Raw genomic sequence first — 26,718 nt, forward strand, 5'->3', positions numbered from 1 at the left:
CGATTTTGTGAAAATCGGCAGCTGAAGACAGGAGAAAGGGCCCTCATTCCCAGGAAGTGCACGGTTGGCTATTTAAAGCCAAAAGGAGAAAACCTCCTGGTAAATGCTGAGTTTAATCAGCAAGTGCATACCAACAAACTGATTAGCACACAGCTAAGGACACGCAACAGCTGCCTTTTCCAAAACTGGTAGTTACATAAAAAAATTATTGAAAAGATAAAGGAATGTAGGAGGAATGATGTGGGAACTGGGTCTTACTATGAGAAAGGGATACAGGACACAGCCTGTAGAAAATCAGCTTAGTTCCACAGATCAGGGCTTGCATAACCCCAAGGGCCTGGATCGCGGGTGCCTCTGTATTAACAAGATGCAGAGGAATCGGCTTTAGCCGAGGATGTGTGAGCAAAGCTTGGGGAACACCTGTTATAACTGAGGAGCGGAGTGACTGGCCTCTGGTTCTTCTGAGCCATTGATCACTCGGGCCTTTAATAATATCCGTCAATAGAGAAGAAGGAAAAATACGAAGCTTATCACTGAAGGGTGTAGCAGGTAGAACCGATGCAACCGCACGCGTGAGCGGCGACAAGGTGCGGTTCGCTAGTGAAGAAGCACACACCAGCCGTCCCCAGCGCCGTGGCGAGCCGGTTCCGCTTCGCGCCACCCGGCCAGAGCCCGCTTCCTCGTTACGGCCCCGCTTCCCGCCGCACGGTGCCCGCTCCTTCCCGCGCGGCCAAGCAGCGATGGCCGGTGGCCGTGACGAGCGGCTGGGCCGATCCGGGCCGGGCTGGCTGTCCCCCAGGTGGGGGTCCCGGCGGCTGTGAGGGGAGCTCGGCGAGGGGCGATGATCTCCTGGCGCGGATCCGCGTACGGCGAACCCGCCCTTCTCAGGCAGGCCTGGAAGGGAAGGAGGAGCGGGAGTGACGCCGCCTCGGGCCCGGCGGAGGGAGGGGACGGGAGGCGGCCGAGCGGGGAGGGCCCAGAAGCTGCGGCCGTGGCCGGGTCCGAGGCGCCTCCCCGGGCCGGCACCGCCCTCCCTCCCCCGGCTGCACCGCCCTCCCCGCGGCGGCGGCGGCGGTGGCCTGGGCCAGGCCGCCCCGAACCCGGAAGCGGGCGGCGGTTGGTGTCGGTGCGCGGCGAGCGGGGCCGGGCGCAGGATGCGAGGCGCCGCCGCCGCCCTGCCCCCCCGCCCGCTCGCAGCCAGCGCCCGAGGAGGAGGAGGAGGAGCAGCGCAGCAGTAGCAGCAGCAGCAGCTCTAGGAACCGCCGCTGCGACAGCATGAGCGGGGCTGCGGCGAAGCAGTCCTCCGACGCGGGCTCCGCCACGGATCCCGCCGCCGCGGAGAAGGCGGCGGCTGGGGACTCGGTGCCGGAGCCGCCGCCACTGCTGAGCGTGGACGTGACGGGTTTGGTGTCGCAGTTTGCGAGGAGCTTCGTGCTGATCTTCCCTGTGTACGTGCTGGGCTACCTGGGGCTGAGCTTCAGCTGGGTCCTCATCGCTCTGTGCGGGCTCTTCTGGATCCGCAGGCACCGCGGCGGCAAGACCTCCCGCCTGGGCCGGGCGCTCGCCTTCCTGGAGGACGAGGAGGAGGCGGTGCGGCTCAGCGTCTCCTCCGCGGATCTGCCTGCGTGGGTGAGTGGCCAACACCCTTAGGCGCTTCCGAGGGAGCTCCGTGCCCGGCAGGCAGCGCGGCCGCCGGGCGGGCTGGGGCCGGTCGCCTCCCCGGGAGCTGCCTGACCCCCACCCCCGGGGCGGCCCCGTCTCCCCGGGCTGCGGGGGAAGACGCTCGCCGCAGGCCGGAGCTCCGCAGCCGCCCCGGCGGGAGGGGGACGATGAGGAGGTGGCATCTCCCGAGCCCCTGGTCTACTCGTCCCGCTCTGCCGGCTTCTTTCGAGACTTGGCGTCCGGCGGGGACCCTCCCTCCGCCGGGGTGGCCTGTCCCCGCCGCCCGCCCGGTCCGTTAGCGCCGCGGGCGCGCCTGCCCGGAGGTGACGGCCCCGCGGCGCTGCCGCGCTGCACCGAGTCTGGCGTGGCCGGGGTTTCCCTCCCAGAAATAAACTGCCTCAGGGTTTGGGCTTTATCCCCCTCAGACGGCAGGGACGCACACGCCTTGGATGCAGCGAGGGCTCTATGGGGCACGGATCTCGCGACGTGGGCAGGAGGCTTTTCTTCAAAAGTTGAGGTCCGAGGCAGGCAAAACCGCTATCGTAACGGTTTTCAGTAAAGCGTTACTTAATAAAGAGTGACCGAAAAATGAGGTGGGGTTTCTGGCTGGTGTCAGGGTTGTGATGTGAGGACTAAGGTAAAGGGGCTTTGGTGGTCTTATTTGTGCATTGCTGTGGTTGGTTTTAAAAGGCTTTCTTCGAAAGCAGAGCCTTCCTTCACAAGTTTTAGGCTTTCTATTAAGACTTTGGAACTACCGTTTGTTTGGTTTTTTGTTTTTTTTTTAACTGAAACTCAGCTTCAAAGTTGAATACTTCTTTGTAATTTTTACTTTGGAGAATTAACAGTTCCCTAAATACAGCTGACAGCCCCCCACCCGGCAGTGTCAGTGCTCATCCAGGCCTCTGTATGTCCTGCTCTGCCCCGGCAATCTGCTGCGCCGAGCTTGCTGCTCCCTTAGCCCACATACCTGAAGTCTTGAAGGTTTCTGCCGAATACTTTCCGTGTGGTTTCTCTGTTGACTGCTCTCCTCTCCTCAGTAATAGCCATCCACATCTCTGCTACCTACTCTTTGCAGTGACTGTGCATCAAGCGGTGTTGCAATGATAAATATCCAGGTAGCTGTTTTCATGTGATCAGATTTCTGTGCCTGATGTGACCTGTCCCAGCTCTGCTAAGGAAGTTATAGGAGTTCCAGACATCTGGAGATAATATAGTGGGTAGATGTGAAATGGGAGGCTTATTTTACTCCCGTTTCTTCCTGTCTTTTACCCAAGTTCTAGTGGAAGATCATGGTAAAATGGGAACAGTGTTTAAAAGAGTAGAGGTGGTTTTACTGCTTGAAGCTGAGATGTGAGTCTTAAATAATGTGGTTAACAGCTTGTGTGTTAGCTCTGTGTTGTGTTTTGGGTTTTTTTTTTTCCGCTGTAATCATGTAGCCATATCATAGAAGTGTTCTGATTTGATGCATTTAAAATGAATTAATTGAAGATAGACTTGTGGAGGGTTGTATTTAATAACTATCTGCTGGTAACTAAGCAGTAGATATTTGAGCTTAGTGCTGCATGTAAATGTATTTTAAATCAAAATTTTTTACCTTTGATAAAATGGCAATTAATTCCTTGTAACAGTTGTCCAAATAACTAAAGAGTTAGAAAAGAACCTTTTGACTGAAGTCAAAGGCAAAAAAAAAAAATGACCGGGATGTGTACAGGCTGCAAACACCTGCATATCCTATGGTATTATGAGAAAGCAACTGATTAATATGCAGGGTTTCCCAAAAAGTGTCACCTTCTGATACAGTAGTTGGCAGACACACTGTAAATCACTGCTGGTTTTTTTTTGGTGGTGGTGGTTTTTTCCTCCCCCCCTCTTTAATCATGTTCTTAAATTCTAAGTCTTGGTTCTTTTCTGCTGACATATATGCCACGTTCTGGAAATACCGTGCTTCCAAATAGATGTAGCTTCTGGATGAAATGGAGTCTGAAAAACAGACATCTTCTGAGAACTGAAGGCCTCCTTAAATCAAAAGTGGTCTTCAATGTCTGCTGTCATAGTCATTAAGCTTTATTATGAGTCTTTTTGCTGCCTCTGTAATGTGCCTTGGAAAACTGCTGTTCTCCTTCATTCTGCTTTATGTGTGTTGTCTTGGAGATTCATAGATTTCAATCATATTTCAAATAAGAGCTTCTGGGTGGTTTATGGAGCCTGACATCTCTTTATTAGGTATCAATTTTATCCATCTCAGTGTGAACTCTGGAGGGTATTCCTTTGGTTTCTGGTCACGAAAATAAACTTTAAGTTACTTGAGTAGGACAGTGCTGTGTTTTAGATACAGGAAAATTTTCAACTAAAATTATGAAACATCCCAAACATTTACTTGACATTTGGTATCTGGGCTCTTGATTGGAAGAGGACTTTAGCTGAGCAGTAGTGTATGTAAGGTGTGATTTCCTTCCACCCCGCTACCTTGGGATTGATTGCTGCTTTAGCGATTCCAGTTAAATAATCAGTTATACTGCACTGAGTTATATTTTTTTAAAAAAGTGGTTATTGCAGGAGTAATGATTTAAGGTTTTTCTGGTGGCAATATGCTCAGTTACAACTTGAAAGTGATACTCTTGTGCTGTCACACTAGAGCTCATAATGTTAATTATTAGTTTCCTAAGTTAGATTTAGTTCTTCCATAAGCAGGTGATTATACAATAGGAATATTCTGTACTGTGCATGTAAAATGAATACAAGCTATGTTATTTAAAATGTCAACACTGAATTATTTAAAAGAAATATGTATGTGCTAAAAAATATTTCATATACTGTCTTAAAAGAATAAGATCTGTACTCGTAGACTTCCTAACATGTAGTTAAGCTCTGCTGCATGTTTGGAAGATGTCACTGATTATATGGGGTGGGAGGGAGCAGAGGTGGGTGCTTTTCCAAGTCATTTAAAACTAGGCAGCAGAATTTATGATGAGAAAGGATTGGAGATCAAAACGGTCTTTAAATAAGTCGACATTTCCCCTTTCTTAGCAACATTTTTTGTACACTAGATGTGTTTTGTACTAGAATGAATGTCATTAAGATGAAAACATATATAAGGAGAGTGGCAATTTAAGTGTCGCTACTTAAATAGACGGTAGAAGGTAGCAAACCAGGACTCTGCTTTCTTAAAGGCCAGGTATCATGTTGCCTTTTATTTTTAAAACATTAATGGAATCTCATAATCTCAGTGGTATAACAAATTTACTTTGTTCTTTCTCCGAACAACCAAAAAAGTTAATCTAATTTTGCTGTTGTGGGAGTTTTTGGTTACTTAATGTGACTTTTATAACATGCCAATATACCATGTTCGACATCTTTTTGGATAAGTGAAACTTTGACTCCTGTTTTCTTCAATGTACCAATAAAAAGCCATGCTGAGTTTTTTCCCCCAGATTAATCGTAAATTTGGCCTGGTACCAGGAGCTGTATCTGTGTGCAGTCTGTCAGCAATCAGCAGGAGACTGAAATAGGAATAAATCTTAGTGTTTTTAAATAATTGATTATGAAAACAGATTTAGACAATTTTCTTTGTATCCCTAACAATGTATTATACAGAAACTGAAATACTGTACCTCACTGTAGTGAAATAATGTCATATTAAAACATTAATCACAAGTTTCCTGTAGCATTTTGGGTCCTATAGGCTCGCTTGAGTTTCTGCTCTAGTTTGGAATGTTTTGTTTTGGAATGTTTGTTTTAGAATGTTTTGTTTGGAATGTTTTTTGGGTTTTGTTTTTGTTGTTTTGTTTTCTCGTCTAGTGAAGGTAAAAGGAAAAAAATGCCTAACATGAAAAGATGTCTAGTCACCTTTTTAACTCAACAGATTTACAGTCCTGTTGTAAAGAAATCTGGTAGATCTTCTTTCTCTTGGGAAGCTTGTATGAAATTCTTGCATACTGCAAGTATTGTGAATTACCACTGAACTGCTATATGACCACTACACCTACAGGGGAGAGATAATGTCAGCATGTACTGTTTTTACTAGATGCTGAGGTATAGCTACAGTAATCAATGAAATAGTTATCAACCCATGTTTAGCTGAGCATTTTTGCAATGTGATGTTCAGTAAAGCGTAACTTCAGCAGCAGTTACATATTTCTTAGTTGAAAGTTTTACTGAATGTTGAACAAACTGCTAGTGTTTAAGGGATGAGGAACCATTCTGGGTAAAAGCAGACTTAAGAACACGTGTCTGAATATGGAAATTGATATTTATAACTCTGAAATTATTTGTATTTACTCTTGTGTTAGAATAAAATATGCATACCTACTTCCCCCTCCCCACCCCAAGCCCTTCCATGACCTTATTGTCAAATATGCTGATAACGTGGTTAGAGCAATAAAGACATTGGTATTTACTGATATTAGGAAGGCAGACCTGCTATGTATGTGGAAGAAAAATAGTTAGGTAGCTCTAGCAGCAGAGTCATATCCTGTACTGAGTGACATCTGCAGGGAAGGTTGAGGTGGTTATGCTCTTACATGTATTTGGTACAAAGATTTCTTAATGATGTAGAATCAAACTTGCTAACTAGATCTTAGGTTGATAGTTCAGGACAGGAATCTTCTAAGAATCCCTGCTGATGAGTGTTAAGTATGTACTCAGTAAACCTGATAAACAAGTGGACTTCTGGAATGCGATGTTTGTTTTTAATTGCCATAGAACAAAAAGATCTTCCTCTTTACTTCTAATTATACCTTCAGTTAATGCTGTTATTATTGTAGCTGTAGGAATTGTACGTGGGTTTTTATACAGCATACCAAAACATGAAAAAGAAGGCTGTGAGGCATTGTGACACAAGTCTTCTGATCCTTTCTCCAAATGTTAGTTGAGCATGTTACATTGAATTTACCGAGGAGTGATTTATAAGGAAAGTTACTTACATGTATGGCTACTTAATGCTAAGCTGGATCTAATCAGTTTATATGGTTAGTACTGCAGATGGCCATATACTCTACACTGGCAGCCTGCATCTGGAAAGGATGGAGGGGTGTGAGTAAGAATAGAATAATAACTTACAAGTACTTAGCAACTGAAGTCCATGTCCTTCCGCCTGCTCATTTTTTTTCAAAACTGCCTTCTGTTCTAGGTGCCTCATAGGGTATGTATAGATACATGTGTACTGTGGGTTGTGTGATTTTTTTGTTTGGTTTGTTTTTTTTTAACATAGAAGTTTAATTTGGTTCAGTATTACTTCTTGTAGTTCAGAGGTGATTTAGGTGACTTTCTAAGAGTATTCCATGGTTAAGAGACATGTGAATGGTGGTTTTAGGAATGGAGAAGCAGAGGTAAAAAAGGCATTTATGTTGGATAATTGATCATATACCTTCCTGTTTCTCAAATAAAATTTTCAAATATAGTGTGTTAAAACTATGCTGAGATGATGTCTGTCAGATAACACATTCTCTCACTTAGTAATGTGGAAAGCATCACTATGTGATTCATATGTAAAGATCCTTTTCCAGAACATTTATGGTAGAAGGCCACACGATGAACTGATGTTTATGAACATGATATCAAAATACTAAAGAAAAATATTAACGTGAAAGTATTAGTATGCTTCTTGAACTGTTTTTAGGTGCCACAGGCCTTCTAAATATATACGTGTATAATACATTCTTTTTTCATGTAACAAATTGATATTGCATAACACTTATTACTGACTTCTGGGACTACTGCAAATGTGTTTTTTAAATGTGCTGTTTGCCTGAACAGCTAAGGAAGATGTGTACAAGTCTTTTTAATTTAGAGGTTTTTTTCTTTAGTTTTAATTTTAGTCTGCTAGTGTTGTTTCCATGCCTAAGTAGTTTTGTGTGTAAGGGCTGGCCCAGCTTTAGCCATATTGAAAAACGTGGGAATCCTAAAGATCTTGTCAGTAAAGACCGAGGTTTTATGGAAGAAAAAGTCTAGAGTATCAGTCGACCTTTTATTTTTTACTTTTTGAGATTGTTGGCACATCACAGTGTGGTTGGATATGCATTATAATTTATTTTTTTGTTTGGTTGGGTTTTTTTGTGCATGAGAGCCTGCTGAGAAATAGGAAGATGAATCAGGGTTATTGTCAATCAATTTTCACTGTAGTCTTAAGTGATAAAAGCCTGTTCCAGAAATTGTAAGTATTCAAAACAATTCTTTGGTGTCCTGTTCATGGTTTTTAAAATCAAAGAAGAGGTGACACTTTGTTTCTGGTAAGATATAAGTCTTTGACTTAAACTGCAATATAAATCAAATTATTTATCTCCCATTTATCAAACCATCACTGATTATAGCACTGAAAAGGTTCTCTAATTGCTGAAATCACCTTTAGCATAACTTCTTTAGCATTCAAGATGGTATTCATCTTGAATGCCATTATGCAGCACATGCGGGACAAACAGGGGATCGGGCTCAGACAGCATGGGTTTATGAAAGGGAGGTCCTGCCTCACTAACCTGGTCTCCTTCTATGATAAGGTGACCTGCTTAGTGGATGAGGGGAAGGCTGTGGACGACACTGTCTCCCACAGCATTCTCCTGGAGAAGCTGGCTGCTCACAGCTTGGACAAGTGCACTCTGCGCTGGGTTAAAAACTGGCTGGATGGTCAAGCCCAGAGAGTGGTAGTGAATGGAGTCAAATCCAGCTGGCAGCTGGTCCCGAGTGGTGTTGCCCAGGGCTCAGTATTGGGGCCGGTCCTGTTCAATATCTTCATTGATTATCTGGATGAGGGGATTGAGTGTACCCTCAGTAAGTTTGCAGATGACACCAAGATGGGTGGAAGTGTTGATCTGCTGGAGGGCAGGAAGGCGCTACAGAGGGACCTGGACAGGCTGGATCGTTGGGACAGACCCAACAGTATGAGATTCAACAATGCCAAGTGCCAGGTCCTGCACTTGGGTCACAACAACCCCATGCAATGCTACAGGCTTGGGGAGGAGTGGCTGGAGAGCTGCCTGGAGGAAACGGACCTGCGGGTGTTGGTCGACAGCCGGCTGAGCATGAGCCAGCAGTGTGCTCAGGCGGCCAAGAAGGCCAATGGCATCCTAGCTTGTATCAGGAATAGTGTGGCCAGCAGGAGCAGGGAGGTGATTGTGCCCCTGTAGTCAGCACTGGTGAGGCCACACCTCGAGTACTGTGTTCAGGTTTAGGCCCTTCACTGCAAGAAGGACATTGAGGTGCTGCAGCGTGTCCAAAGAAGGGCAACAAAGTTGGTGAAGGGTCAAGACAACAAGTCTTATGAGGAGTGGCTGAGGGAGCTGGGGTTGTTTAGTGTGGAGAAGAGGAGGCTGAGGGGAGACTTTATTGCTCTCTACAACTCCCTGAAAGGAGGGTGTAGTGAGGCAGGGGTCGGTCTCTTCTTCCTAGTAACAAGCGATAGGATGAGACGAAATGGCCTCAAGCTGCGCCAGGGGAAGTTTAGGTTGGATATGAGGAAGAACTTCTTCACTGAAAGGGTTGTCAGGCATTGGAAGAGGCTGCCCAGGGAGGTGGTTGCGTCTCCATCCCTAGAGGTATTTAAAAGAAGGGTAGATGTGGTGCTTGAGGATATGGTTTAGTGGTGGACTTGGTAGTGATAGGTTAGCGGTTGGACTCAATGATCTTAAGGGTCTTTTCCAACCTTAACGATTCTATGATTCTTTCAAGCTTTGCAACAATTTTGTGCTGACCATGTGCCTGTATTGAGTCTGAGGTGTGGGTTTGTGGAAGCTGTTTTTAAACTTATGTTAAAATGTGAAGGTTTAAAAGAATGCTAAGTTTTAAATATCCCCTGTAGTCTCTGAAACCAGTTTGTCAGAACCATATAGTAGCATATCAGGTTCTGAAAGCAGCAATTACATATTATAAATTGACCTATGCCATTGATTTGGTATGTTTTAACATGTAGATACAAGGGTATCTGAAATAAGAGTATGATTCTGCTGAAAGGATTGCAGAAATAAGAGATTTTTGTATTTTAGATGTAGTTTAGATACATGTAGATACATGTAGTTTAGATAGAGGTTTTTCTGACCTGTGAAGTCTCTTCTCTTTCTCTGTGTTTTTCCTTATTGTTGGACAATATAAATTAGATCCAATACTACTCTTTCCTAAGGAAGTTTAGAATGGACACCCCACCAGCAGCTCAGAAGCTTTTCTGTGGTCTAGCAAGGGCCAGCTTCTAAGTTTTATGGCGCAAGCTTGACAGGCCAGTAGAATTTCAAATGTAGTGTATGCAGAGCTGCTCTTGCATATTTGGGGGAAATACTGCACTACTTCAAAGACGACAATTAAATCCTTATCTTTAGGTGGTGTTTGTGAATACTTAATGAAAGTAAGGGATATACAGAAATGGAGTGTTCAACATAGAATCAAATGTGAATAAGAACAGTGGGGAAACAGTATTTTGATAAGAAGAGGGGAGACTTTATTTTAAACAACTGTTTGAATTAAGTAAACTATGAAACTGAACATTTGGGGGGGTCTGGCATTTTATCATTTGTATAACTTTTAGCTCATATGTCACTTTGATATTTCTGGGTAAGATTTGTTTCAGTCGAATGAGGAGAAAGTTCTGTAAAGTTTAGGAAGAATTGTTGGGTGAGGAATGAGGGGAAGGAATCAAATCCAGAATTTGCTGAAAGTGGCCGTGTGTGAAATGGTGGAAGCCAGCTGCCAGCTTGATGTGTTTGACAGAGTTTGTGGCCGTCCAAGACGGCACGAACTGACCCAGGACCCATGACTTCAGTTCCATTTGCCATAAACTAGATGCTTTTCTCATATTGCAGCAAAAGGAGGAGAGGATCTGGGCAGCACTTGCATTTCTGAGACAATCTTAATACCTTTTTTGGGGTAGCCTTGGCTTCTCACTGGATGAGACTAAAGTTCTGTTGCAGCAATCAGGAAAATATGTAATTAAAAATGTGTGTATATTTTTTTTGAAAATGAAGAGCCAACCTAAGTTTATTTTCTTTCTGGCACTTGCAGCCAGATTTCACAGATGTTGTTCTTTTTATTATGTGTTTAATGTAAGGTTTGTGTCTTTTCTTAGCTGACAATCAAAGAATAAGTCACAGAATGGATCGTTGTCAGGCCTGCAAGGTGAGGTTATCCAAACTTGCCACATCAGCTAATGGGGTAACTGACAGCAATAGTAGGTTTCTTCTCCACTGACTAGAATTAGTTCAGATTAAACTTTCTTTATGAGGAAATTTCATTACAAAAGTGAGGTTTGAGAATCCTGAATCCTTTCCTGACTTTGGCGGCATGTGTTCAACAGGTACACGGCATTGCTAAGTCCATTCCATTTACCTGTGCTCCTCACGATACTTTGTTTTGATACCTTGTTCCTTAACATTATTCTGCATAGTCTCCATTTTTATGTCAGGGTTCAAGTGAGGGGCTGTGTCCCGACTCATCTTGAATCCCATTGCTATCGTTCCTTAGAGAGGGAGGAGGAGGGGTGTTCCTCAGCCTTCGTGCATTCAGTTGATCCTCTTCCCCAATCTACTTCTAGTTTTTTGTTCCCAATAGCTTCTACCAACTTCACATGCTGGTCTTCATTAGACTGGTGGAGTTCTTATTTTCTTTATAGTTTAAATGGCGCAGCCTTTTTTGTTTTGTTCTATGTGCTTCCTGTGATACTGTTCAAGGAGCAATGAGAATTTAAAAGCTTCTTCCTACCAACAGTTCCTTATTCATGAGAACGTGTGTAATTAGCATCCCTGAATTTTACTTGTAGGCTTTGTAGGCTTTTCTCTGCATTCAAATATGCTTACTGCAGAGATAATCAGGGGGGTTGGTAGTTAAAGAGAATGATTCTGCAGTTTCAGAACAAAGCAAATGTGCACTCCTGGCAAAAAGGATGCTCTGCATCCAGATGCGTTTTCCCACTGCTTTCTTGTGCCAGCATTATAATTTACTTGGCCACCTAATTGTAAGGTTTTTGCCAGGTTTTGTGTTGAGCTGGATCAGTTCCATGAGTTAGTTTACTGTGCAACTAGCACACAAGTGCTAGTGCCTACAAAAAGGAGGTTATGGAAGCCTGTGGGCAGGTTTAAAGTGAAATGCAGCAATAGCCTGCATGAAGAGGACCGTCTTAGAAAGAAGTGGCATATAATGCTGCTGAGGTGTCTTTGTGGGGAAGCAAAGTTTGAAGTTGAACAGATTATAATGTCAAGTTGCATACCCAAGTTGTTTTATGACATTTCATCAGACTTGTTAACGTACTAAATCATCAAATGTATAAATTCTCAGTACTTGGATCCAACTTAAAAGTTGACCCTGTTTTTAGTGCGTGGTTGGATCAGATGAGCTCCAGAGGTCCCTTCCAACCTAAATTATTCTATGATTTTTGTTTTTGTTCTAAGCTGTCATTTAAATTAGCTTTCAGTCTCCAGTTACAGCTTACAAACGGTAAGAAACCTTTTCTGCATAAAATACCAGTATTTGCTTAATACTGGTATTAACTATTAAGTGTACTAGCAAAAAAAAAAAAAAGATGGCTATCTTTAGAGAGGTGTTTTGTGGGAGGTGGTGAGACTTTTTAAGTCATTCAGATGCCTGTCAGGTAAATAGCTAGTATTAAAATTCTGTGCAGCAAATTGTTGAAACATACAATTTTTCCAGTGGAACTCCTGTTATATAAATAGCCTTTGGAAGAGGAGTGTTCCCGAATAATGAGTCATTGCACAAAGTTTTGTCTGCTATACCCTGATGTGACTACAAAATTCTCCTTAGGAGTTGAAAATCTGAAGTAGGGCTAATGTTTTTCAGCTGAGGCAGTCTAGAATTATGTACCATGAAGTTGTTGCTAGAAATACGAAGCTAGTTTTAGTTGGCTGAAAATAACCATCATGTGACAGACAAGCATTACATTGTCATTTGGCTGTCCTTATCATATAGCATTGTGGGTCAAGTTTACATTAGTTCAGTTGCAAGCATTTTTACCTAAGGGATTTATACTTGTGATGTAAATTGCATACTTTTTGCATCTGTTTTAATTAAGACGTTAATTGAGGGAGTCTAGTACAGATTCTAGCACTGTTGTTTTCATAACCATTGCATTCCTTCAGTTAGATACTGGCTCACATGTATTATCCAAACCAATTGAAATAGTTTCTTTGGAAAGATTTTGAAAGGTGTAACACTGAATGCAAAAGTAAATGTATTGACCAGCCATTGTCTTGTATTCCATCACTGTCTACCTTAAAAGGAAGGTGGGAAGAAAGCGGGTGAACCTCTAAAAATGCAGTATTTTCCTGTTCTATTTTTTAAAAGTAACCACAAGATATGTTGAAGCATTGAGGTAGCTATAAAACCTTAAGTGTTCTGATTTGAATTAATTGTACGGTATTATGATCCACACTTCTGCTCCTAAAGTTTGTGAGTGTTCATTTTTAAAATAGCTTACTAAAAAAGAATGGATTGTGCAGGGGAGAACATTTGGGGGGGGGAACTCAAATGGAAATTATCAGCTCAGGAAGCTCATGGTTTGCTTTATATTACTGCATCTTTGTAATGCATCGTTCTTTTAGCCTTATTTCAGATCTGCATAGCTTGGTATAAAAAAAAAAAATGTATCTGTACTTTCTCAGATGCCCTTCTTCACATAGCATATCATGTAGACTGTTAACTTGATTAGCTTTGAAAAACAATAGTGAATAAGTTTACAACTTTATGTCCAAAAATTCAGCGAGAACTCTTGTGGCATTCTTCTGCAGGGAAGAGTATTACAAGACATACTCAGAGCTGTTAGTTTTTGGGCAGGCTTATAGAGCAAATGCTCAGGACTTGGTAGTTAGCAAGTTTGATCTGTCTGCATGTGTCAAGCAGGCTGTTAATGTAATGAATGTATGATGCTTCAAATGAGGAAATGCTTTTTCTTAGTTTGTTAATATTTCCTAGTACAGTAAACTTGCTGGTCCAGAATTTTGAAAAATTGTGATTTGTGTTGTGGCAAGTCTCTTCCCTCCTCCCCCAGTCTACTGATCCATATTGTTAATTGTTGAACTAGAATACTAAACCCTCCTGTATGTGTGGCTAGGAAGTTGTCTTAGTCAAGTAATCAATTTTATGATGCAGACTAAATTTATATTTTAAAATGCTGTGTTCCTCACCCAATGACTTTCTCCTAAAATACTTGAACTAGAAAAAGAATGCTTTTCCACCCGCCCACCCTCTGCCAGTTAAATGTCAAATAGCAGCCAAGAAATGATAAGAGTGTGTTTCACAGGGAGAACAGAAAACCCCGTGTTCAGTCATTTGACTTGTATGTGTTATAAGAACATTTAATAGTGATCGATTAAATTAGTTTAAATTTAGTAATTGCTTGTTCTCTATTTCTCATGATAGTCTTTATTTTGGTTTGTGTTTTAGGGAAAGCATTTGGGCTGTTGAAAATGGTTTGGTTTTGGTTTGTTTTCTTTTTTCTTTCTTGGGTGTGTTAGGTATGAATACTCTGTTGATGTGAATGTACCTAAACTGTCCTATGTCCCTCTGATAAAATCAGGGTTTTTTTTTTCCTGTCCTGCTCAAATAAGTCTTCTATGATAATTAATTTTCTACTACATTTGATTATGTATAAAGCTTTTTAAAAAGTTGATATAATATGTGCTTGTGTTGTTTTCAGGTCTTGACATAGATGTATGATAACAGAAGACATTTGCCAACAATTGGGGTTTTTTAGTTCCTTTGTGTTTTGAAATTGTTGCAATTATAGTATGAATTTTCATTCCTGTATGTTTCTTATCTTTCATGAGCTCTCTACAGTGAATAACAAAAATGTTGCCAATCTGTTCTTTTTGTTACTTTAATTTGCTAAAAACACCCCGATGAAGTTTCGGGCTTTTTTTTTTTTTTTTTCTTCCCCCTTTTTAGTTCATTACACTCAGTAATCCACTACACACAGAGCCATAGCAACAGCCTGAAAATAGATTTGATTAAGAAAAACAACAACAAACCAAACCAAAACCCACCTTTTTTTACAAAGCAATTTCTCCTATAATAATACAAACTTTACTATACGAGAGATGAGGAACTACAAATGTGTTCTTTTAAAACAGTAATTCAGGGGTATGTGATTTGTTCCAGCACACACATGTTATTATTGGTGAACCTGCTTCTTTTATATTTTTCGGTTTTCTGGCACAGCTAGGAAGGAGGTCTGTTGTGCTAGTAACACCATAACAATACTTCTGACAAAGCTGTCGATGGAAGTGCAAGTGTCTATAACTGAAATTAGGTATTTTTCCCCTTTTTTAAACTTCTGTGCTAGTGCTTATACCTCTGTTAGGTTTGGGGAGAGGGTCTGCACAGTGTTGTTCTGGATATTATGCAGGACTGGGAGGGAGTTGCAGAGGGCATTCACTTGTTTGGGAAAAAGTGAAGATAGGACCCTTAAGGCCTAATGGATAATTTTTGAAGATATTAGAACATTTACCTGAGAAATGGGTAATAGGAAAACTCTGTGGGATACCAGGGGACAATCTGTGCTGGTTCTGGCTGGAGATATCCAAACTTTAGTCTTCACTTCAAATGAGTTTGGTCTTTGGGTTGTAGAATATTTGGCAGATATTTTCTAAAACTTTTTTTAGAGTGAGAAGTTGAGGCGTTTGTGCTTGAAATGTAGCTTTTCTAAAGGGATGGAAGTGATTGTAGCTTTTACTTACAGTTGCATTAAAGCATTTATCCGTGACTTGATTCACGTTTGTGTCCTCAGGGTGCAAGCTGAAAAACTATAGAATATAATTTAAGCTTCAGTTTACTGAAAAGCAATGGAAATGTATCCACTTGCCAGATAGAGGAGGTTAGTTCGTCAGTGTTCCTCAAATTAACAAGTTTTAAGCTCTGACAAATCACTTTGGAATTTCCTCTACTGTAAAGATCTGATTCTTGATTCCCATGTAGCACATAAGTTTCTAGTTTAGATGTAACCTGTAAGAATTTATGAGGTCATTTACTTTCTTTCTTGAGACATGCAGTGCTTTGGGGAAATGGTTTTTCTTTTTGCCAACCCCAGCGGTCTTGTGCGTTCTCATTTGTTCTAGTTTCTTCCTCCAGCAATGAAAGTGATAAACTCTAGCTCCGCTTTCTGCTGCTGTGGTTGTTTGCATTGCCAGGCACATGGAAATAACATTCCTGTCTGTCATACTCTAGTGAACGCAGTGTATATGTAAAGCTGGTACATTGTGATCTCCCACTAAGTGAAATGGAAGAAATCTCTGATTTGGAGCAGCTCAGATTAGTCAATGATGTGGGATTTGAGATGTCACTATTTTAACAGCAAGTGACTATATGAGCTCCTGAGGATAAAAGAGAACATTGAGAATGAGACATTGAAATACATATCTCAAAGACTGTTTTTAATTTTTTCCAACATAGTTTACAAGTTACTTTTGATTGCAGACATTACCATAGGCAAATAGATCTTCAACTCTTTAGTTAAAGCAAGTGTCTTCAATTTATTTAGTTTAACATAAAAATGTGTCTTAGGTGAATGGTAAGCTTGGTGACTGATGTCCTAACAATTTTTCAAATACATTGAGCAGAGTCAGGACTGTATCAGGTGCAGCAAATCATATATGGCAAAAAGAATGGTGGATTGCATTTTGACATCCCTTTGATATTGAAAAGAAATAAAAACCTTGCTTTTTTCCCCAGAGGCTAGTTGTACATGGAATTAATCTTCCAATTCTTGAAAATACTTTTTTCAGCTGGAATGATATAGTTGCAAATTAACTGCTATTTTTCCAGATCTCTGAAAATAACTGTAGCATTTTACTCAGGGGGTTTGATTTCATTTTAACTGTCATCACTGCATTCTTCTAAACTCAGTGTGATGTCTTTTGCAAGAAAGCTGTTACGTATGATCAGAGTTGCATACAGATATTAGACTGATGAAAATATCTGTTAGTTGTACTGGGCTGAGACTAAGGCCTAAAACAACACAGTCAATAGTAAAAGCCGTAAAAAAGAATCTATTGCCAATTAGTGCACACTATGAAGTTTGCTGTAGCAAACTCTAATGTAGATTCATCTACAGGACCTGGGCATCTCATTTCAGAGATGTAAGCCTCTTTCTGCCACCTGTCTTTAGTCAGTGGGAGGGATGAGCTGCATTTTTTGCAGGAGGTCCCTTTTCTCTGTATAATAAGAACCTAGATTAATGAGGTTATAACTTCACTGCTACTTTTTACATGCCTAAATTTAGCAAGGAGTAACGTGGGCCACAGCTGTTAGATTTTAATTAATATATGTAGTAAATACTATGTTGTAGAACTTCTCAAAAAACTACGAGCAGCGTGCAGCAGCATCTGTTGTAAAATCTGCTGAGAGTTTAGGAGCTAACAGTGACTTGGCTGCATATAATTACTCCCCGTGTGTGCACAAACATTAACCTCTCCTGCTTTTGAGCAAAGTGGCATAGTTTTTTTGGCATTGCCATGGGCAAAACTTCTTGAAGCTACATTTCAGGGAACTGGTTGACTAGGTTGTTGATTATTTGCAGTTCAGGCAGTTGTCTTTAATTGACAGAGATTTCTTTCCACTTGTAGAATTAATATTCAGTTTGGTTTTGGGGACAAGGTGTTTGGTTTCCACTCAGAACTAGAATATACTGAACCTAAATTTAGACATATAAGTCTGAATTATTTTTCAATCAATACAGGCACCTCGAGAGGACCTTATCTGGCCACAGGAGAAATGTTTGAAGATGTCAGATGTATCCCTCCAGAGGCCCTTACTTTTCTCTGTTAATGGTTAGGCAAATGTAGAGTGGCTAGATTATTCTTGGACATGTAAAAGATAGAATTCTGAACACCAGAGAAGAATAATTCAGCAATTGCAGTTGCCTACTCATCACCAGTATTGGAATCTTTAAAATGGAAACCTTTGAAATTGCTGTGGAGCCATATATAGGTAAAAGAATGTTGCTGAGATGTAAAAAGAATCATCTTCTTGTAAACTGCAACCAAGATCTAGTGGGTACGATCTGATTATCTCCATTCAGCTATACACTATGGAAATATCCAAAGTGGGACAGTGGGTGTGGATTAATATGCAGAAATTGTGAACTCAGTTATAAGCAAGCAGGTCTTCAAAGACTCTATTGTGTGCTTGATGTTATGATTCAGTTGTAGGCAGTATGTTTATAGAGTGGCTTACTGCTGCTGTCATTAACTAAAGTAGTATTGATTTATGATGGCTGTTTCTACTGCTGAACTTGGAAGTAGAAGAATATAGACTGGAATGGTTGAGTTTGGAGTAAAGAATATTCAAGAGATTCCTGAATGCTTGAGTTATCTTCAGTGTTGATGATAATCAGAAATATGAGAGGTGGCAGCTCTGTGCTGCATTTATAAAAGGAAAAATGTATCCAGCTCTTCTTTCTTCACTCTTGCTACCTCTCTGTCCTGTCTATCTATCACCCAACAATTCCAGCAGTTTAATGCTGGAATGTTCCTCCTCTGCATCCAAGAAAATACTGAATTGTAATCACTCAGCTGCTTGCTACCCATCGTTTGTTTGAAGGGCAGTAACTGCCTTTACCCACAGCTGAAACTAGCTCTGTATAATCATCTTCATGCAAGCACTTGCTGAGCATAAGGGATGGCTGACTGTATAGGAACAAGTTTTTGTGGTTCAGGCCAGTAGCGGTGCACACTTGACTGGGCATGCTACCTGGAAGTACGCTGATGGTGTTAGTGGAAATCTTTGCTATATACTCAAGATGGTAATTTTTTCACAGTTTACTTTCCACTTAAGGGCTGGCTTTGTAACTGCTTGTGTAAAAACTACAGTATATTTTTTCAAAAAATATAGGAACATATATGTCTAAACATATGCAAATAAAATAAGTGGATTTACGTTAAAGGCAGAGAAATTAAAATAGAGTATAATTTAAGACACATATGGCCAAACGTAAAACTTCCCAAACAACAGGGGAAGGCAGATTATTAGTTTCCCAATATTGTTTTAAAAAATGGCTTGTTTAGAAAGGGGATTTCTGTTTTTTAGAGTTTACTATCACTTTCTTTCCCTGTTTTTTTAAATGGAAAAACTCTTCAATAGAGGCTGGAGAGTGTTTTGATGCAGAGCATTGTAGGACAACTATTTTGAAAGATGGTATCGGTGATGGTTCACAGTCACAACATGAGAGAAGCCGTCTGTGTCTGCGGGAAGCTGGAATCTCAGGGGATATTTCCTGGAACCAGGGCCTGCAGGAATTTTGGTAGAGTGGAGGGGAGCACTGCAAGCTGGCAACTGGGCGCTTTATTTCAATGTAGTAATTTGTATTTTTGTATTTACTACTGAACTCTTAAAAGATGTCACCTTCTTGAAACCTGGTCACTAATTTAGAAAAGGTAAAATGCTGGTTTAAAACTCCAGATTTCCTACTTAGAGCGGTATTTTTTTTTCCCTTGGCTTTGTTGATTTGTAAAGAGTTGCATAGATGGACAAGTGACTGAATAAATGTTGCTGTGTACACAAGTCAAAGTCAACAGGACTCTCAAGTATCTAGGTGTGTTTTAACTAAAATATTGCAACGTGTAGTAGTGTGTTGGAGAAAATGTACTGCATGCCCATTGGTACTCATTTACTCATTTACCTCAATTTCAGTTGAGGGGCTTAATTTTCCTTGTTGCTAAGTGGGGACTTTATTATGTTGCAAACTCAGAGGTGCCTGCAGGCAGTATTCATCTGTTTGTGGATGATCATAAATCCTGCAGTGCTGTGGATGGTATGTTTTGGTATTGAATTCACTTTCTGATGAAAACTATTGTACTGTTCTAGAGAGACACTCCAAGCACACTTTGTCCTCCTACTTGTTCTGGGTGTAGCCTAGAATAGCAACTTCTGTAAGTGTGAAAGTCTGTTTATTTCAATTTTTTACTGCTGTTAATTGATTTCATCACTGTCAATTTTAACTCTCGGTGCTGGGCTGTCAGTCTGTTCTTAATGTTGTATTTGTCTTAGGCACTGTATCCACGTGCCAGGACAAAATTGTATATGTTATGTCCACCTGCTGAAGGATTCTTCCTCTGAGCCTACCGAATTCCTAGGAGTTTGGCAGCTGACTCTGCTTCAACCAGGTTTTTACACAGTTTTCTAATTCCAGGGGAAAAAAGTAAAACCTTTGCATTTATATATGAAAGCCTAGTGCTTCTGACCTTCCCACAATATTTTTTCTGTTGGTGACTGTGTGGCTGACAGAAAGGATTGGTCTTGTGGGAGATTTGCAACTTGCTGGATGTTATACTGTACAGGTGCCATATGTGTTGATCTGGTAGCATAAGCATGCATATTTTCCTCAGAGGATGTGGTTTCAGTAGCATCCTTCCCTTCTGCAGGTTTGACTGAAGTACACTTATTCTGCTTTTTCTAAAATAGCCTCTTAGATAAGAGGTGCTAAGCTCAGTCATGGGACAGATACTCCAGCTGAAAGACAGGCTGTTGAAACAGATCCACGGTTCGGACGTATACATGAATTGCAAGATGTGGGCACAGATTGAAAACATTCTTGTAAAACCTTTTTTTTTAAAAAAAAAAATATATAATGAAAATACCTTTTCTACTTCAAAACCAAGTGATACTACTGGGTGGGGATTTGATGGGGATTTTTATGTGTTGAACATTATCTTCTGTCATTTGATGAAAATCTTTTTTCCTCTAAAGCAACTTTCATTGCTAACACATAGAGTCAAAACAGTAAGACTGATACTTTAAGGATGAGGAAAATAGTTAATTTAGTTGGGAGGCAGTCTGGGTTTTGGTTCCACCTTGTAGCTCAAACATATGATGTAGCATACCTAAGTTTAGAAACCTGGTTTAGCAGGGAGTGCTTCAATGTCTTTCCTTAGCAACCCAGGCTACCAAAAACATGCTAGAGCTGCCCTTCCTGGTCTGTACTGAAGAATGGTAGTGAACTACATGTTTTTAAGGTGGAGTTTATAAACAGAAATAGGATAATGATGCTTGCAATTGCAGGGGATTGGAATTCAGTGGTCAGAGTGTTTTCTAGTTATGTATTCATTGGTATTGTATTTTCAGCATGATCTTACATGAGGATAAGGGCCACCCTAAAAATCTAGAGCATCAGTTTTTACCTTAGAGTAAACTTACCTGATACAAGGGAATTTCTAAAATGGAATGAATATTTTTTTCTCGCTTGTTTTTTTTTTCTATTTTGGTCTTTTTTTCTGCAAGGGGCTGAGCATTTTTGGGGTAGAAGGGGTGAAGGAGGGTGACAACAGCTGCTAAGGATTATAGCCAGCCTTTGCAGAAGCTGAGAGGATATTCAGAGAAGGATAACTCCATAGTACTACTTTGTTTTCTCTTTCCTTTAGACTCTTCTTCAGACACTTTTGGTTGCTGTGTTAGCTGGATCTTTGATCTCTAGTGCAGAAGTTGCTATGTTATGTGTTGCCAGTGAAATGTGTGATATATTTTGAATATCTTTTTCTAACAAATAACACCATACTGTATTCTGTGCTGAAATACAGTTCATTAGGGGGCACAAAATTGTTTTAGAGAGGATAGAGAACAAATGTAATGAATCTTAGAAATTCTACTGGTACCTGATTATTAGAAATATTGAGCTTTGTATAAGAACCTCATATAAGAATCTGGTTAAATGCTTGAATGGAAGAACCAGAAAGAGTTACACGTGTAAGCTGTTTGTCATCTGATACCAGATGCTATCAGGTTAACTAGGGCTTTCCTCCCTGCCATTTGTTATCACTATGTTAACTGAGACCCAAATTAAACATGGCCACTTGTTTTGATTTCACATTATTAGGATGTTCTGCTTTCTGTTACTTTCTCAGCAGAGTTTTATAGTTTCTGAGAGAGTTTATCACTGAAGATTTATGGGTTCAACAAAACTGCCAGACAGTCTGTCTATACTCTTTATACTTTCTGGATTTTATATAATAAGTTTCTAGTGTTTCAGCTAGAAATGGTACAGGGGCATTTTAAAATACCTGTAATACCTTGAATGATTTCTGATTATGTTTAAAAAGTGTTTTAATACTAAGAATAAACTCTGGATAGTACTGGATGCAGTGCAGTATGTAGAAGTGACACACTTCTGCTGGTGTTAGAGTCAGATTCAGTGAAAACATGAGCGTGTGTATATTTCTTTCAGTGTAAGAACAAAATAATAAGCACATAAGAGCTAAATAATGAGCATATTCTACAGACTTGTTTGACTTCTCAGGATGCAGGTTAACCCAGCTTGAATTTACATGCTCTGATACTGTATTTTAGCTTGAATATCACCAAAAAAATCAAGTTTTCCCTTTTGCTCTTTTCTAATTTCAAACACAAATTTGCAGTTTGCTCACCCCCAAACCAATAAAGAAGTGAATTCCATTTGTCTATGGGAGTTCATATAGATTTGTTTCAAATGTATTGTGAGCTCTTGGTTACATTAAAAAAAGAAGAAAAAGGTTAACCTATGAAATTTGGGGTTCAGTAGATGGAGATGTTTAGTCTTAGTGAATCCGAGCTCCTGAATACAGGGCTTGGTAAAGCGGGTAGTGGGTCAGTGGAGTGAAAGGAGAAGAAATCTTCAGTTTTTTAGTCTAGACAGCAACAACAAGGATGGCTGACGATTTGGTGCAGAGCCCAGCACTTCTTTTCTTAGCTGTAGACAATTCAAAGGGTAGTAAGTTGTGCTGCAGCACTGGGTTGTATAAGCTATTTTGAAAGCTAATGTTTAGCAATCCAGAGAGGAAAATTTTTCCTGTGTTGACAATCAAGAGAGCAAGACACTGGCATGCAGTGGAGTGGGAACATGTCTGGACTCTCAAGGGAACTGAAAAGGAATTTGTTATACAGGCTTAAAAATACAAAATATGTCACGTTTTTGAAATGTGACAAATTGAAAATAAGGTGCTAATGATTTATGAAATTTTTAAAACCTGAAACTCAAATTTCAAGGTATTAAGACTTTATTTGGGGAAAGGAGGAGAAGGAATGAAATTACTTTTGAGAATAAATGGGTAAAGTTGATAACATGCCAAAAAGTAGTACTGAGCAAGATTTTTCAAGAGGTAAGATCCAGTGAGCCCTTATAGCTATGGTTCAAGCTATGCATTTCAGCAGTTTAAACATTTAAAATCTGGGTCTCTGCTTTCAGTGATGATTGCAATGCTTATGGGAATTCGGAGATGTGCTAATGTGGGCTGTCGTGAAATGTTGTATTTTGTAAACATTGGTTGCACTAGGTGTCTATAACCTGGTGTGACAGCAAGACTTCAATCAGTATAAATTCTGTTATTGATATTTTGCTTGTGTAGAGTGTTATGCTATTGAGTCTTTGGTTTTTTAACTCCGCTCGTCCTGGCCTTCCATTGGACATCAGCATTTAAAATATAATTGTTATTGCTTTGAATGCCCACAGAAGGCGAGACTGGAAAAGGGCATCCTGCTGTCATAACAGTTGGTAATAAATTCTGGCCTCCTGAATAATCACAGAATGGTGGGGTTTGAAGGGACCTCTGGAGATCATCTTGTCCAACCCTCCCTGCTTGAGCAGGCACACCTAGAGCAGGGGGCACAGCATTGTGTCCAGGCGGGTTTTGAATGTCTCCAGGGAAGGAAGTCTCCCTGGGCAGCCTGTGCCGCTGCTCTGGCACCCGCACAGGAAAGAAGTTTCTTCTCATACTGAAGTGGAACTTCCTGTGTTCCAACTTGTGCCCATTGCCCCTTGGCCTGTCACTGGGCACCACTGAAATGCATCTGGCCCCATCCTCTTGACACCTACCCTTTAGATATTTATAAGCATTGATAAGATCCCCTCAGTCTTCTCTTTTCCAGGCTGAACAAACCCAGGTCTCTCAGCCTTTCCTCATAAGGGAGATGCTCCAGTCCCCTGATCATCTTGGTAGCTCTCTGCTGGACTCTCTCCAGTAGTTCCCTGTGTGTCTTAAAATGGGGAGCCCAGAACTGGACGCAGCACTCCAAATGTGGTCTCACTAGGGCAGAGTAGAGGGGGAGGGTAACCTCTCTCAATCTGCTGGCCACACTCCTTTTAATGCACCCCAGGACACCGTTGGCCGCCTTGGCCACAATGGCACAGCGTGTTGTCCACCAGCGCTCCCAGGCCCTTCTCAACAGAGCCGTTTTCCAGTAGTTCAGCCCCCAGCCTGTGCTGGTGCATGGGGTTGTTCCTCCCCAGGTGCAGGACCTTGCGCTTGCTCTTATTGAATTTCATGAGGTTCCCGTCGGCCCAGCTCTCCAGCCTGTCCAGGTCTCGTTGGGTGGCAGCACGGCCTTCTGGTGTATCAGCCACTCCTCCCAGCTTGGTATCATCAGCGAACTTGCTGAGGGTACACTCTGTCCCATTGTCCAGGTCATTGAAGGATATGTTGAACAGGACTGGAACCAGCACAGACCTCTGAGGAACATCACTAGTGACAGGCCTCCATCCAGACTCTGCTCCATTGATCACGACCCTCTGAGTTCTGTTGTTGAGCCAGTTCTCTGTCCACCTCACTGTCCTCTCATCCAACCCACACTTCCTTAGCTTGCCTGTGAGGATGCTATGGGAGACAGTGTCAAATGCCTTACTGAAGTCAAGACAGACAACATCCACTGATCTCCCTTCGTCGACCCAGCCAGTCACGCCATGGTAAAAAGCTATCAGGTTGGTCAAGCATGATCTTCCCTTGGTGAATCCACATTGGCTGTTTCTGATAACCTTCTTTTCCTCTACATGCCTGGAGATGACTTCCAAGATGAACTGATCCATCACCTTTCCAGGGATGGAGGTGAGGCTGACAGGTCTATAGTTTTCCTGGGTCCTCTTTCTTGCCCTTTTTGAAGACTGGAGTGACATTTGCTTTCCTCCAGCCCTTGGGCACCTCCCCTGTCCTCCATGACGTTTCAAAGATGATGGAGAGTGGCTTAGCATGTGCCAGCTCCCTCAGCACTCATGGGTGCATCCCATCAGGGCCCATGGATTTGTGAGGATCCACTCTGCCTAAATGATCTCTAATCCAATCCTCCTCAACCAAGGGGAAGCCTCCTTTTCTCCAGATTTCCTCTCTCATCTACGGGGGCTGAGATTCCTGAGGAACCAGCCTTAGCAGTAAAGACCGAGGCAAAGAAGGCATTCAGTAACTCTGCCTTCTCTGCATCCTGTGTCACCAGGGCACCCACCTTGTTCAGGAGTGGGCCCACTGTATCCCCAGTCTTCCTTTTACTGATGATGTATTTAAAGAAGCCCTTCTTGTTATCCTTCACATGCCTTGCTCAATTTAGTTCCAAGTGGGCCTTGGCCTTGTGCCATCTTTGCACACCCTGACAACATTCCTATATTCCTCCCAAGTGGCCAGTCCCTTTTTCCACATACTGTGAACCTCCCTCTTCCATTTGAGTTTCTCTAGAAGCTCTTTGCTCATCCATGCAGGTCTCCTGGCTCCTCTGCCTGACTTCTTCCCCCTGGGGATGCAGGGGTCTTAAGCTTGGAGGAAGTGGTCCTTGAATACTGTCCAGCTCTCTTGGACCCTCTTGCCTTCTAGAGCTCTAGCCCATGGGATTCCATGGGAATTAGTGTAGATAACAGCACTGTTGTAACTGTGGGTAGTGAGTGACCAAAATGTTAAACCTAAGTTCTTATGTTGCTTCACTTTAAGAGGTGCTCAATATCACTTCTGTTTCAGCTGACAATTTAGAAGGATGGTAAATGGTTAGATGAAGAAGGCTTTGAAATACTTCTGTTAGGAGTCTTCTACTCCCTGTAAACTTAAAGACTCACTAAAAGATAGCAGTCTCCATTCTTGATGGATTCTGAATGATGGGTATGAGCTTTAGCAGTGTAATTGAAGGGTTTTCTTTTGGCAGGTCTGCCAGGCAGCTGATACCAGTCAGGTGTCAGGAATATGTATACACAGGTGACCTGTGAGGTCTCAGTGGACCTGCATGCTGAACATAATGACGGCTTTAGTCCCTGTCTTGCTATTATATCCAGTGATTTTGTGAATGCTTTTAGATATAAATTCCTTTATATGGTATGATATGAAATATCAAGGATTTTTTATTATTATATGAAAGATATTAAAAAAATTAAATTAAAAAGCCTAGCCACCAAACTGTGAGAAGCGTAATTTCATTTCCCTAGCCTATGTATGTATTGTGCTTTTTTTTCTTGTAGAGAAAGTTTTAGGGCAAGATTAATCTTTTTATTTAGTTACATTTACTTCTAAAGGCTCTAATTCTTATTCATAATAACGTGTTTTGAGTCTTAGGAACGCTTCCTGTCAAATTTGACAAATTGTGCCACATTGCTGAAGTCACTTGTTGGAGAACTCCTGCTGTGGGAAGCAGAGATCCTGTTTTAGGCATGGTCCAATAACCTTCATTAAACTATAGAGAAGAATACTCGCTAGGTATGAAAAATGTGTCTCTTTCTGTGTCAGAGTATCAGTCTTATGTCAGAGGTTCTGCATGTGAATCCTTCAGAAATTGAAAGCCTTTTACGGTTCCTGCAACTTAATGCCCCCCCATAGCTTTTTTTTTTTTTTTTAAACTGTCCTGCCAGTCCAAACTGATCACTGAAAAATTAACATCCTTTTTCAGCTGGAAAGTAGAAAAGAAGTGTGAACACAGTGAGTCAGGAAAAATGACAAGATCTTCTTCAGTGAGAATAAAGCAGCTTAGTTACAAAGGTGGCTTGATCTCTGTACTGAAGCCTGAGTTATGATATATAGTACTAGTGTACTAGCACCTGAAGGTAGTTCTGAACTTACAGTTGAAGACTGAAGGCTTAAAGGTTTCCATTTAGAAAGAGGTAATGGAGGAGCAAAGGAAAGCTACATGGTTCCCTCTAGCAGACATAGTTTGCCGTGTTTAGGAGAGATTCTGCATCCAGGTACGACAGAAACTCATGCCAGTGTAGTTCCAGGTGTTCGGAAGGAAATTGTGTAACCACTAGTGGTAAAGCAAGGGATTTCTGTTTGAGGTGGTGTTCTTCAGGTGATTAAGCCAGGGTGCTTCTGGAAGTTAATGATGCTCAGTTTTTAATTTCTAGGCTGCACAGCTTTTCTTGAGTTGGTGTTG

At 41.4% G+C, this 26,718-nt stretch overlaps 1 protein-coding gene across 2 annotated transcripts in view; it reads left to right on the forward strand.

The window, feature by feature from the left end:
- The first annotated feature begins 1,099 nt into the window (after nt 1-1,099).
- Nucleotides 1,100-26,718, forward strand: part of ESYT2 (extended synaptotagmin 2) — a 95,430-nt gene continuing 69,811 nt past the window's right edge. Inside the window, exon 1 of one of the 2 annotated variants that reach the window (XM_064445013.1) lies at nt 1,100-1,629. In XM_064445013.1, coding sequence (XP_064301083.1) covers nt 1,276-1,629 — 354 coding nt within the window. In that variant the 5' untranslated portion in view covers nt 1,100-1,275. The remainder of the gene's footprint in view (nt 1,630-26,718) is intronic. The other variant, XM_064445014.1, reaches the window with a different exon arrangement.

The sequence above is a fragment of the Phalacrocorax carbo genome, chromosome 2, assembly GCF_963921805.1.
Source record: "Phalacrocorax carbo chromosome 2, bPhaCar2.1, whole genome shotgun sequence".
NCBI lineage: Eukaryota > Metazoa > Chordata > Aves > Suliformes > Phalacrocoracidae > Phalacrocorax > Phalacrocorax carbo.